At 38.3% G+C, this 13,830-nt stretch overlaps 1 protein-coding gene and 1 non-coding gene across 3 annotated transcripts; both read left to right on the top strand.

Moving 5' to 3' along the window:
• The first annotated feature begins 8,551 nt into the window (after window positions 1–8,551).
• Window positions 8,552–13,411, top strand: LOC103408521 (uncharacterized). 2 transcript variants are annotated; one of them, XM_070808673.1, is made up of 7 exons: window positions 8,552–8,847; window positions 8,987–9,088; window positions 9,182–9,316; window positions 9,444–9,518; window positions 9,634–9,728; window positions 9,842–9,944; window positions 13,110–13,411. In XM_070808673.1, exons 1-5 carry the CDS (start codon window positions 8,753–8,755, stop codon window positions 9,644–9,646), a joined length of 420 nt encoding a protein of 139 aa, XP_070664774.1. In that variant the 5' UTR covers window positions 8,552–8,752; the 3' UTR covers window positions 9,647–9,728; window positions 9,842–9,944; window positions 13,110–13,411. The 2 variants fall into 2 exon arrangements, with proteins under 2 accessions (XP_070664774.1, XP_028954786.1); XM_029098953.2 differs by having other exon boundaries at window positions 9,441–9,518.
• LOC114823480 (small nucleolar RNA R71) lies at window positions 12,600–12,704 on the top strand. Its single transcript, XR_003775746.2, has one exon. It is a non-coding gene; the product is annotated as a small nucleolar RNA R71 (small nucleolar RNA).
• Window positions 13,412–13,830: the final 419 nt, after the last annotated feature.

Raw genomic sequence — 13,830 nt, 5'->3', positions numbered from 1 at the left:
ACATTAATAGCACAACAAGAACGAACATCATTAGTATTCTCAACCGATTCAGAAATCTTAAAGTTAATCATATCACCACCAAAGGCCATAGTTACTGCTCCCTTGGCCACGTCAATCTTGGTTTGAGCTGTTTTCATGAATAGTCGTCCAAGTAAGAGTGGTGATGGTGGAGAGTGGGTTGAATCCTCCATATCAAGCACATAGAAATCTGCAGGAAAAATCAAGTGGTCTACCTGCACCAAAACATCTTCCAACACTCCTTTGGGATATGCATTAGATCGATCGGCTAATTGAATAATAACTCCATCATTTTTAAGCTTTCCTAGATTCATAGATGCATAAACAGAATATGGCATGACATTTATAGATACACCTAAATCTAACATAGCATGATCAAACCTCGTATTGGCAATAACATAAGGGATAGTGAAACTACCTGGATCTTTGCATTTAGGTGGTAACTTTCTTTGCAACAATGCAGATACATTCTCACTTACGTGTACCACCTCTTTCTCCCGAATCCGTTTTCTTGTTGTACAAAGCTTCTTCAAAAACTTGGCATACTTCGGGATTTGCTTTATAGCATCAAGGAGTGGGATATTGACATGCACCTTCCTAAACGTCTCGAGAACATCTTTCTCCTCTTCTTCGTTCTTGGCTTGCAAAAATCTGCTAGGAAACGGTACAATCAGAGGAATGACATTAGAATTAACTTGAATTGGACCTTCCTTACCTATGGTGGCCGAATTGGAATGCTTGGGTGGTTGCGGCAAGGGTGTTTCTACCTTTGCCGTGGCCTTTGCTTGGTTCTCCTCCTCAATTTGCAACTTCTCGTCCTCCTTGGGGGTAGATCTCAATGGTTGTGGCTCAGTTCCTACTTCTTTCCCGCTCCTTAGTGTGATGGCCTTGGCAGTTTCGAATCCTCCCCTCGGATTGACAACGGTTGAACTTGGCAACTTGCCTTGCTCTCGAAATTGGCCCATGAACTCCGCAATCTGCCCTACTTGCTTCTCCAACTCATCCATCCTTTTGTCTCTATTTTGCATACCCTACGCCATAGAAGTTAGTAATTGAAAGATCTGATCATTATCAATGGACGAACCTGAATTGGTTTGGGTAGGTTGTTCTTGAGGTTGTATGGGTGCAAACGTCTTTTGATAGAAACCCGGGGGTTGTTGCCTAAATGTGCTTTGTTGTTGGCCTTGTTGGGGTTCTCGCCATTTCAAGTTTAGATGATCTCTCCAACCGGGATTGTAGGTATTAGAGAAGGGATCACTTCTTTGTTGATATGGCTGCCCAAGACCCACGGCATTGAGGGTCTCCCACTCTCCATTCTCTATCAATTGTGGGCACTTGTCCGTAAGGTGTTCTTGCATGGAGCACACGCCACAAGCACTTACATTTTGTACTTTTGGTCCTTCCACAACCTGAGAAAGAAGAGTAGTAAGGTTAGCCATTTGATTTTGAAGTTCGGAGATGGCACTTACCTCATTCACTTGGTGTTGCTGTGGGTTTGTCCTTTGCCCAACACCTTCGTATTGTTGAGCGTTCAACGCTCGATTGGCAATCAAAGTCTTTGCTGCCGTGGGGGTCTTATCCACCAAGGCTCCTCCTGCTGAGGCGTCTAGCATTTGACGTTCGATTGGTAGAAGCCCCTCGTAGAAGTATTGTAGAAGAAGCTCTTCCTTCATTTGATGTTGTGGACAAAAAGCACAAGAGATTTAAAACGTTCATAATAAGTAGGAAAAGATTCACCTTCATCTTGTTGAATTCCACTTATCCTTTTTCGTAGGAGGATGACTCGAGAAGTTGGGAAGAACTTCTCCAAAAAGGCCCGCTTCATGCTCTCCCAAGATGTGACAGTTCCGGGAGCTAATTCATACAACCAATCTTTCACCTTTTCTAAGAGAGAAAAGGGAAAGGTCTTTATCTTCAAAATACTTCCATCAACATTGATGGGGGTCATGCTTGAACACACAACTTCGAATTTTTTCAAGTGCTTGTTAGGATCCTCCATGGACAACCCATGGTACTTCGGAATGTGGTGTAGCAAACTTGACTTCAACTCGAATTCTTCAGTCTTTCCTTGGGCAGCCGCGGGGTATTGGATGCATAGGGGTGCGGCATTGTCCAATCCCGAAGCTGAAAGCTCCTTGATTGTACGATTATCTTGTGCCATGACTGCCTCTACTTCACCCACTCTTGCCGTGGGTTCCTCTTCTTCAAACTCAACTTCAGCTTCTGAATTTGAACTTGATTCACTAGGTTCGGGATTCTTCCTCTTTCGTCTCAACTCTCGCTCAAAATCGTCATCAAAGTACAAGATGTGTTCACGAACTAGATGAGAACTCCGAGTCATAAACTAGTACCTAAAACAAGAAAGAAGAACAATGTAAGAATCTGGAACGAATTAAAACAGAAATAAAACAATCCAAGGGATTAGCAAAGTTGCTAATCCCCGACAACGGCGCCAAAAATTTGATGTGAAAAATATAAGCACAAAAATTAAACCCTCTTTTTATCAATTGTAGTATGGAATGTAAGTAGGGATCGTTCTAGGCCGGGGATTAGGAGGGATTGCTAAATCACTTGAAAACTGACTCAAAACGTAAAAACAAAGTTTAAAACACTAAACTAGACTCAAAGAATGCAAAACTAAACTCTAAAACACCAAAATAAACCAAAAGACTCAAAACAGCAAATAAACACTCCAAACTGCCTTAAAAACACTTACTGGGCAGTTTTGAGCACCTAACACTAATTTGGACGAAATTACACTATACTTTGACTCAAGACACTTAAAAACACAAACTAAATTGATTTCTAACTAATCTAACACTTTAAAATAAATGGGGAATTGATTTTGACGAAAATTAAGACAAAACAGAAACTAAGCAAACCAAACAGATTGTAAAACGAAATTAATAAAACTAAATGGATGGAAAGCTAGCTAACGGGTTCTTCTCCACACATGTTATACTTGCATACAATACGATTTCCAATTGCTTCTCAATAAACCATGAATTCTCAACGCCCTAAGTTAATTAGGTCCGCTTAAATTAACCCTCAGATTTTCCCTAAGTTATTGAATTGGATGAATTGCATACGACAACCCAAAGCATTCCCCACAAGTTCCCTACATGAAAGCGCATAATAGAGATTCAAGCAAAGATCATTAAGTTCTATGAAAATCATAAGCCTTGACGAGGCACTCGTAACTATGAAAGCGCATGATACTTATGCCAAGAATTTACTTAACGCGATTGTGATCAACAACCTTTACTACTTGTGAATATAAGTTCATAACAATTAATTGAAATTCCCTTATATCCTAGCATCAAATTCATGCATGCAAACTAAGCGGGCCCTCTTAACCAACATACACAAACCAGTTTTAATTCATATAGATAAGTAAATTGAATTCACAACTTATGAAACGCAATTAGAAGTAATCAAATCATATAGCAAGCATAAACATGGTTTTGAATCCCCCCGTAGCCAAGGGGGGTTTAGTTCCTCATACTCGTAAGCAAAGATACATAAAATTAGAAATTAAAATCCAAAGAAAGAAAACACCTAGAACGCTCCAACTTGGCAGCAAGCGCATCAACGATTTCTCCTTCTTCCTTGCTGTGGCAGAGAAGTTTAGAACAGGTTTTGGGTGGTATTTATGGTGTAGAATGGATGGGGAATGTTATGGAAAGGTTTAGGGTTGATGGGTGGTGCGGCAAGGGATGATTTCTGGCTGGAATTAAAGAGAATGGTGGTGGAAAGTTGCGGTAGAGAGTAAGGCAGATTTCTGGCGTGAATTGTGAATTATGAGAGGTGGTGGTGTGCGGCAAAGGTGTGGAGATATATATATAAGCACCAAAAACCCTAGCAAATCAGATTAGGGCTTCTAGAAAACCAAATCCATCAGAAAATAGGTTAAAACAATCAGATTTTGAATGGGAAAAGGCCTAGGGTGCGACTGGATGGATAGGGTAAAGGATTGGCTTTCTAGAAAGCCCAACACCAAGAAGAAATAGGCCCTAACCCACGGCAAGGATGAGAAATTATTCTAGAACCTTTCTTTGTGTCTTCCAACGCTTAGGAACCTTCTAATGTTGCTAAAACTCAAGGCCATTTAGGTTTAGGAAAGATCAACCCAAAGTGGAAACTTTTAGGCTTAGCTTTCCTACTTCAAGTAGGAAACCTCGTTTGAGTAGGAATCTTCATTCTTCTAGGAATCCATCTTCAACTAGGAATCCCTCGTTGATTAGGAATCCTTCTTCAATTAGGACTCCTCCTTGGACTAGGAATCCCTCTTGGACTAGGAATCCTCAAATCTTCAAATCTTCAATTTCATCCAAACCTTGTGTTCCAAGCATGTACTTTCCAATCCACGCTCACTTTTGCTCCAAAAGCTCCAAATTGCATCATTTAAGGTAATATGCCCTTTAAACCTGAAAACACATGAAAGTAGCTTAAACGTCTATTTTAACTTAGAAAACATAACAAAAATGCATAAGAACTAGCTAACTAAGGCGCATAAATATGCTCCTATCGCCTAGCATTAGATTTAAGCATGTAAACTAAGTAGGCCTCCTTAATCAACATACAAGAATAGGTTTTGAATAAAACAGTTAAGCAAATTGCATTCACACTTTATCAAATCACAACTGGAATTAGTCAATTCATACTGCAAATATAATCATGGTTTCGAAATTCCCCCTAGCTATAAGGGGTTTAGCTCCTCATGTTCACAAAACAAAGATAAACAAACTTAAACATTGAAATCAAAAGATAGATTACACCTGAGAATGATTTTGCAATCCAAACTTGAATAGCAAGCACTCCAAGGGTCCTCATTCTTCTCTTTGTTGCGGCACAAGGGTGTAGAATGGTGTAGGTTGCGGCAAAGATGGTTTCTGAGTTATATGGGGGGTGGTAAACGAATTTGACTGAAAATACATATATATAGGCACGGTACAAACCCTAGGGTAATCAGTTTAGGTTTAGAACTTAGCAGAAATCAAGGATTAAGGCCTAAAGGTGCGGCACAAAGGTTTAAATCGACCAGGAAAAAGGTTTGGCCCAATTAATTTCTGAAAAGGATTTTCATAACCCAAGTCCACAAGGAATAAGGCTAACAAAATCAGAATCCAAGGGGAATTGGGTGAGGAAAGGCACAGCAAGAATTGGAGGGAAAAGGAGAGGAGTGCAAGGCAAGGCAAGGCAAAAGCCTTCTAGAAAGGAATATGCGCCACTTTTGTAGATTTCTAGAAGCAATGTGTTTTGTAGCAAAAATTAAAACTTCTATAAGGGAATGCTTCTAGAAATAGATATCTAGGCCCCCTTGCAGCTAGATTTAAGGTATGATGAGATTAGGATAGGATAAGATATGGTTAGTTTGGATAAGATAAGGTTAGATAAGGTTTTGGATAATGTTCCTTCTTTTGAGTTGATTCCTTATCTTCTTTGTCTTAAATTTAATTTCTTCATGTCCTTATCAGATTCCTAGCCTTTTTAGCTTCAAAAACGTCCATCCAAAGTGCTCCCCACATATGCTATCCATTTGGTGCCCAAAAGTGCTCTAAAATGCTTCAAAATACACTTTCTTGCCACTGATAGGGATTTTTACTACTCATGTGAATGCGATAAAAACCTTCTATTTTACTTGCAAGAATCACAAGGTTATTGTAGTATAAACGGATCTCGCAAGGTCATTCTCCACAGGGATTATTAAATAAACCGAAACAAACCAGATTTTAATTAATGATTGTAAAGTAGAAATTTGGATGATTGATTTTATAACCTACTTAAAGTAAAAACGAATTTAATGAATTAAAATAGATAATCTGCAATATTAAAGCTAGAGAGAAGAAAACAGTTATGAGAAAATCAAATTAAGAAGGCACTAGGGTTCCACCATCACCTAGCAATCCTATGAATTTTTACCCATTACTTATGATCTACACATGCCACTTTGAAGGTTAGATTTTCCTAATTCATATTCTACTTGGAACCTCCAATATAGAACGTATATCTAACATGCAACCCGTCCGGACGTTCGGATCAAATCTAAACATGAAAGACTCATTATGCTTTATGAAAATCCTTTGAAAAACCATGCAATCCTTAAGACGTGATATTCATCCTAAAAGAAGTTACAATTATTAATCACAAGAAGCCAGCGTCAATTTCAGGGAACCTTCCGACCAAAATTGCATCAAATTACTTTTCTAAAAATCCTAATGGTGATCAGGCATTAAAACAATTAGATAGTTTTTATCCCAGTGATTAACAATTCAAAGTACGCATGCAATCAATCATAAGCAATTAAATAAAAATCACATATTCATGCTAAGGCTCAAGGCTTCACCCTAGCAATAGAAATTAGTTCCGCATATTCATAATTGAAATCATAGAAACATCTCTTAAGAAAAGGATTGAAAACACCTTCAAGTAGAAAATCTTCAAAACCCTAGCACTTCTCTCTGTCTCCAATATTGCATAAAATAAAGCGTACCCTAAAACTGTAGACGGCCAAGCAATATATTTGCCAAGCCACCCCAAACCCTAGCAAACTAAAATTCATAAAAACCCTAAATAAAAATAGTAAAATTCGTCCAAAATCTGAACAGCCACGTTTTGGCCCAAAAGCTGCCCCAAAACTGGCCCAATATAGCTGGATTTAATGTTTGGAATATTCTGAACACTTTTCCAGAAGGCCACGAACCCATCCGAGGTCATCTTGGGCTCCAAAAACGCAATTTAAGCCCAAAAACGTCATTTTCCAGCACTGCGCACTGCTTCTTTATTTCATCGCCAGAAAATAACCGCTTGGTGGAAAAATCCCAAATTTTGATACGATCAAGCTAAGTGACTCACGAACGTCCTCCAATTGGAATTACTCCAAAATTCGTCCATTTGGTCCTATTTTGCTCCAGAGGAAGTCAAAAGTCCTATATTGAAAATATAATTCAAAGTATCAAAATTCTTCCAATATATTAACCAAAATATACTAAGATTAGGGTAAAATATATAATATAAAATCTACTCATCAAATACCCCCAAACTTAGCTTTTTGCTTGTCCTCAAGCAAAACAAGACTCAAACAAAAAATAAAAACTTAACAAACTAGACAACTAGCTAAAATTAACTGACAAAAATTTTCATCTTCAAAGTTGCAATCCATAGCAAATTTTAAAAACTAGAACATTTTTTCAGAAGTTCCAACCAATCACACCACAGAGTCTAAGCCATTTAGAATCAATTAGAAAAGAATTCACAAACTTCCTTTGGTGTAAAGTGAACCAACATAATTAAGGGGACTCGACTAAAACCCTTACCTCTCGTCCTTATTTATTTCACACATACTAACTTTAAATATAACTCTCTTTCTTTTTTTTTTTTTTTTTTTTTTTTTTTTTTTTCAATTTTTTTTTTTTTTTCTCTTTTTTTTTTTTTCATGTATATAACATTTTTTTTTTTCAGTAACAGTAGTGGTCGTGCAATGTCGGTTCACTTAAGCTTTCAATCCAACTCATGTAGCGAGCTTTAGGTCAATGACTCCCAAACCACTAGGGCTTTAGGGCACTAGGTGTAGAACACCCCTAAGGACTTATTAACCCGAGCTGAAAAGGCTACGAAACCAACTAACCACCCTGCCCCATGCCAAAACTCTACCGTTTGACGCGAGAATCACTGCTGATTAGGCAGGACTGGCCCGGTTACTAGGCAAAACCTCGGGGGAGACAATTATTACTTTATTCACAATAATAACTGACTTTACTTAAAACAAAAATTAAAAATAAACTTAGACTAAAAGCAAGTGTTTCAATCTCACTCCCCACAAACCATGTTGATGTGATGTGCAAAGTTCAAAGTATAATTCATGAATTAGTGTCTAAGCAACGATAAATAGAAAAGACTCTAATGTGGGATTAATCTTTACCATGTCCATTTGTTCTAACGTTTAAAATAATCTATGGATATTAACTTAACAAGAATGAAAATTTTTAAACGACCCAAAAATAAAAAAACTAAAACTTACTTTCCCACCCCCAAACTTATTTCACACTTTGTCCTCAAGGTGTGGAAAAAAAAATAAAAAAAATGACAAAAATAAAATAAACTTAAACTAACAAATAATAATTATAACAAGGAAAAGTAGTAACAAGAACCAAAGAAAAGAAAAAGAAAAACTACCTGGCGTCTTTGGAAAACATCACAGCATGCATGTGATAAAGAGTAGGCATGGGAATGCTGGCACACGGATGTGATGTGTGAGTGATAAATGAATGGCCAAATACAAGCCACGCCTAGCCGTGGAATTAGCGTGAGAATGGCATGCAGATGTGGTTTAAAAAATATTTTGTCAGTCAGGGCACCCACATAAAAAACTGCACCAGTCCATTGGATTCCCTTCTGCCGTCGAGTACCGAGCCAAACGGCTCCTTTCATGCCTTTCTTTATTTTTTATTTTTTTCAAACCAATCCGTGTTGAGAAATAAAATAATAATGCCGCATCCCCAAGTCCCCATGTCTAGTACCCCGAAAACCTTCAACATCTCTCTCTTTAATAGCAGAAAACAGTATCAGATCTCAAAAACTCAAAAGCCTTCTCTCCATTTTCCTCTGACCCCATTTTTCTCCGCTCTCTCTCTCTCTTCTTCATTGCTCCAGAAAATGCAAAAACCTTCTCCCTTCCATTTAGTTTCTTTTTCGCATTTCTCTCGGATCCCATGTATGGTGGAGCAACACAGGCATGTCTGATTCCTCTATAATAGTGCTCTGGTCCGCAACACCGAGACCCAAACGAACAGATCTAAAACAGTTCGTCCAAAAATCCTCCCTTTGCAGGTAAAAATAAAGCCATGCCATGTCTCCTTTTTGTTCGTTCAAATGTAAAGATGTAGCTTCATTTCTGCAAACTTCATCACCAAGAGTAAAATGAAAATGTTTTTGACTGATGCATTTGATTGTTCTATGTATGTCTCAGTTTCTCACAGATTGATGCATCCGTAGCCTTCCATAACCCAACAACGCGCACCTCCGTGAGTACCCCGCCGTGGTGGAAAATCGGAAAAACGGAAACCCAAAGGTAAAATCACCCTCCAATCTTGGGGTTTCATTGTCCAATTAATTTGTTGGAGAGATCTGGAACAAACACTAACACCTGCATGTGGTTTATCAGTGGGAAGAGCCCTAATGGTTTCAAATCCGAGACAACAACACAAGAACAAAACGCTGAATCGCCGTCTCAACTCAAAATCATGTCTCCCAAGCCTCAAGCCATCAGAAATTTTAGTACCATTTTGCACATGCCACGGTAATCACCCTTACCTAGTTCAAGATCCATGTCTCTTAGCTTGCGAAATTTTTTTTTTTTGCAAGTTATATTTGTGTGATGAGTCGCCGTCGAAGCTTACACAGATTTTTTTTTTTTTCCGTAGTAGGTGTCCGAGATGCACAAAGAGACAGAAGAGACAAAGTCGAAAAGCTTCCAAACTCACGGATCTGCAAATGTTGAGGTAAAACCCGTAACCCTTTTTATTGATGGACTATGATCTGATACTTGAAATGGACTATGATCTGATACTTGAAAAATAACCCCTACTGTGACTGAAAAATAACACTCAAATCCAGCATACACCCGTGAGAAAACAAGCTTAAGCTGCCGGTCTAATAGTCCCAGAAAGCAAAATCAACAGCAACTGTCGCGGCCTCTGTATGTCATCAAGGTAAAGATCTCGATCGTCTGCTTTTGCTAAGCTCAACATTTACAAGTTCAACAACAGTTCATTAGAATGCCATATGTAACCTGTATGTACTCATATTGTTGGTCTTTATGTAGGGTATACGGATCCATGATAGAGCCAAGGAGACAGAAGTAAACACACAAGAGCAACGGAGGAAAACAGCACAGGCCGCATGACCCAGATCGATGCATCTGGGAGGTAAAATTCGAATCCCTGTAAGTGTAATTGTTGTAGATCTGGTAATAATATCTGTACTCAGTTCTGTGGTGTATGGATCTGTGATTTAATTGTGCTTCCTCCATGCATCGCAAAACTGAGCTGCAGAAATTAACTGCTCTAAATTCTGTTTGTGCTGGATCTGCAACAATCACTCCCAAACTTGCATCTGTGAATGGCTTTTTATGTTGACTGCTTTAAATTTCCAGCATAGTGTAGATGTGGTTGATGTGATCGTTAGACTTGCTGCTGGGTGCAGGATTCCAGCATAGGACGCGCTTTATTTTACACGTTCGCAACCTGCAATTAACCAATATGCGTCAAAAAATTAAAATAAAATCAAATAAACTGGGTAAATAAAATCAATATGCAATCTTCCATTTTTTCCAAATTTTTTTATTTTTTTATTTTTTTATTTTTTTTTATGTATGTTTTTTTTTTAATATATAAATATATATATTTTTATCTTAAAGAGAAAATCAAACGAAAATTAAAATTAGGAAAGAGTTTAGAAAAATTGGGTTGCCTCCCAATTAGCGCTTTATTTTAAGTCTGTAGCTAGACGTTGCGGAAGTCCGATGGCTAGATCACTGGTGCCTTCAGAGTCAAAGACTTGCCTACACCAAATTTCTCTATGCATGGTTTTAGTTGATGTTTGGTCACCTTCAATGAGAAATCTGTGTCCTTAGCCTTAATGTCCACACTACCATTCTGAAAAACTTTAGTAACTAGAAAAGGGCCTCTCCATCGAGACTCTTGTTTCCCTGGAAATAACTTGAAATCTGAACTTAACCACACTTTTTTACCAGGCTGTATTTTCTTAAAATTCGGGCTGCTTGGAAAATTTTCATATTTTTTCTTAGTGTTAATTGGCTGGTCTTCATGTATCACCCTTTGCTGCTGTGGTTTAGGACTTGAACAATCACGAGTTAAATTCGGGGGCTTTATGGATAGATGGTCAGTTGATGATCTATTCATAAACTTGGCACTTGGTAAACCATCCAATGCATCAACACGCATGCATTCTTGCTTGTCATCTGAATGTATGCTTGCTTCAAACAACTTGAAAACAACAGTTTGATCTTCAACCCGGAATGTTAATGTTCCGGCTTCAACGTCAATAAGAGTCCGGGCTGTTGCCAGAAATGGGCGGCCCAAAATAATGGGCGTTGTCAAATCCTCATCCATGTCCAACACCATAAAATCAGCCGGTAAATATAAATTGTCAACCTTCACAATAACATCTTCAATGACTCCTCTAGGGTAGGTAATTGAACGGTCAGCCAATTGAATAATACTGGAGGTTGGCTTCAGCTCCCCTTCACCTAGACGTTTGAAAACAGAATATGGCATTAAGTTTACACTAGCACCTAAATCAATTAAAGCACTACTAAAATCACAATTTCCAATGGTGCAAGAGATAGTAAAACTCCCTGGATCTTTTTTCTTTGGAGGCAATTTATGTAATAAGACCGCACTGCATTGTTCTGTAAGAATTACTTTCTTAAAATCAACAAGCTTCTTTTTCTTTGTGCAAACATCCTTCAAAAACTTGGCATAAGACGGAATGTTCTTGATGGCATCAATTAACGGCAGATTAATCTGAACCTTAGACAAAGTCTTCATAAAATCTGTTAACTGTTGATCTTTAGCTTTAGGTCTCAACCTTTCTGGATATGGCATAGGGGGCTCGTAAACACGTTCTGCAGTCTTTGTGGAAGCTTCTGCAGTATTTTCGGATCTGTCCTGGGACTTCCCAGAATCTGCAGAAATTTCAGAATCTGCAAAAATTGCAGATTTAGTTTGGGGTTGTTCTGCTGCCTGCGAATTCCCAACAGAATTTTCATGGCTGTTGTTGTAACTTTTGCCAGACCGTAGAGTCCGTATAGCATTGCATTCTTCTCGTCTTCTTGGATTAGGTACTGTTTGACTAGGAAATGAACCTGGTGCCCTTTCTGAAACCTGCAAAGCAATTTGCCCAATTTGTTTTTCCATATTTTTCATTGATTCATGCAGATTTTGGATTTCTTGACTGGTAGTATTTGCTAATTTTTCAATTGCAACTTCCCAAGCAGCCTTAGGTGCAGCATGTTGTGGTACCTGCTGTTGAAATTGAGGCCTAGTGTGTTGATCTTTGTCCCACTTTAAATTCGGATGATCTCTCCAACCTGGGTTGTAGAAATTTGAATACGGGTCATATCTGGGACTTTGAAAATTATTGAATGAATTAACCTGCTCCGCCATAAACTCCGGATAAGCATCTTTATGTGGACAGCTCAAAAAATCATGATTTGTCAAGCTGCAAATGCTGCAGGCAGATTGTAAGGGCTGCTGTACAGCAACTTGAGAACCTGGCATTCTTTGTAATAACATGTCAAATTTTGCGTCAATCCTTTTCTCCATTTTTTCAATTTGTGCTGTAACATACGGAGAACCGTTAGACATCTCAAAAACAGACCTAGATTGTGGCTGCTCAACTGCCCACTGTTGTGTATCTGCTGCCATTTTTTCAAATAACAAACAAGCCTCTTGTGCATTTTTATCCTTGTACGAACCTCCGCAAGATGCGTTGACAAGAGTTTTTGTAGTCATATTCAACCCTCTGAAAAATATATGCATTTGATCAGTAGTGTTAATACCCGAATGCGGACATTTTCTAGTCAACTCTTTGAACCGCTCCCATGCCTCATGAAACTCCTCATTTGGTTTTTGGGCAAAAGATAAAATCTGAGTTCTCATGTCAGGGGTCTTAGAAGCCGGATAATACTTGTTTAAAAATTTTTCACTAAGTTGGGCCCAAGTTGTAATGCTTCCAGATGGGAGTGTGAGGAGCCATCTCCTGGCCTGATCTTTCAGAGTGTATGGAAATAAACGCAGCTTAATAGATTCGGATGAAAAACCCCTCACCAAAATGTTTTTGCACCCCATTAAAAATTCTGCAATGTGCATGTTAGGATCATCAGATGATATCCCATGAAAAGTAGGTAGAATATTCAACATGTGCTGTTTTATTTCAAATGCAATCCCTTCTTCCACTGCCGGATATGTAATGCAACTGGGTATATTTGTTGTATGGGCAGTCAGTGAATCACCCAGGGGCAGACCTGTCTCTGGAATTACGAACGCCATTTTGTCTTTGTTGTGCAGGTCCCCAGTAGATACTGTGTCCAGAAATGTTTCCTGCAGTGGACGAACCCGCTGCAAATTTTGCTCTCTGCGCCTCCTCCTTAAATTCTGCTCAAGTTCTGGATCAAGTGGAATCAATTTCTGCACTGTTGAACGGGTGCTGACCATGCACAGATTTCAGAAATCTGCACTGTTGTACTGTTGTAATCTGTAAAAATAAAAAAAACCGAAAATTAATTTTTTTTTTTTTTTTAATATGTATAAACAGCAATAACTAATTGAAAATCTGATTCGTAGGGATTATTTTAAATAATCCCCGGCAATGGCGCCATTTTCTTGATAGGGATTTTTACTACTCATGTGAATGCGATAAAAACCTTCTATTTTACTTGCAAGAATCACAAGGTTATTGTAGTATAAACGGATCTCGCAAGGTCATTCTCCACAGGGATTATTAAATAAACCGAAACAAACCAGATTTTAATTAATGATTGTAAAGTAGAAATTTGGATGATTGATTTTATAACCTACTTAAAGTAAAAACGAATTTAATGAATTAAAATAGATAATCTGCAATATTAAAGCTAGAGAGAAGAAAACAGTTATGAGAAAATCAAATTAAGAAGGCACTAGGGTTCCACCATCACTTAGCAATCCTATGAATTTTTACCCATTACTTATGATCTACACATGCCACTTTGAAGGTTAGATTTTCCTAATTCATATTCTACTTGGAACCTCC

Source organism: Malus domestica, chromosome 11 (assembly GCF_042453785.1).
Source record: "Malus domestica chromosome 11, GDT2T_hap1".
In the NCBI taxonomy this organism is placed as follows: domain Eukaryota; kingdom Viridiplantae; phylum Streptophyta; class Magnoliopsida; order Rosales; family Rosaceae; genus Malus; species Malus domestica.
Note: the sequence above shows the minus strand (reverse complement) of the source record. Positions and strands in the feature narration are given on the sequence as shown.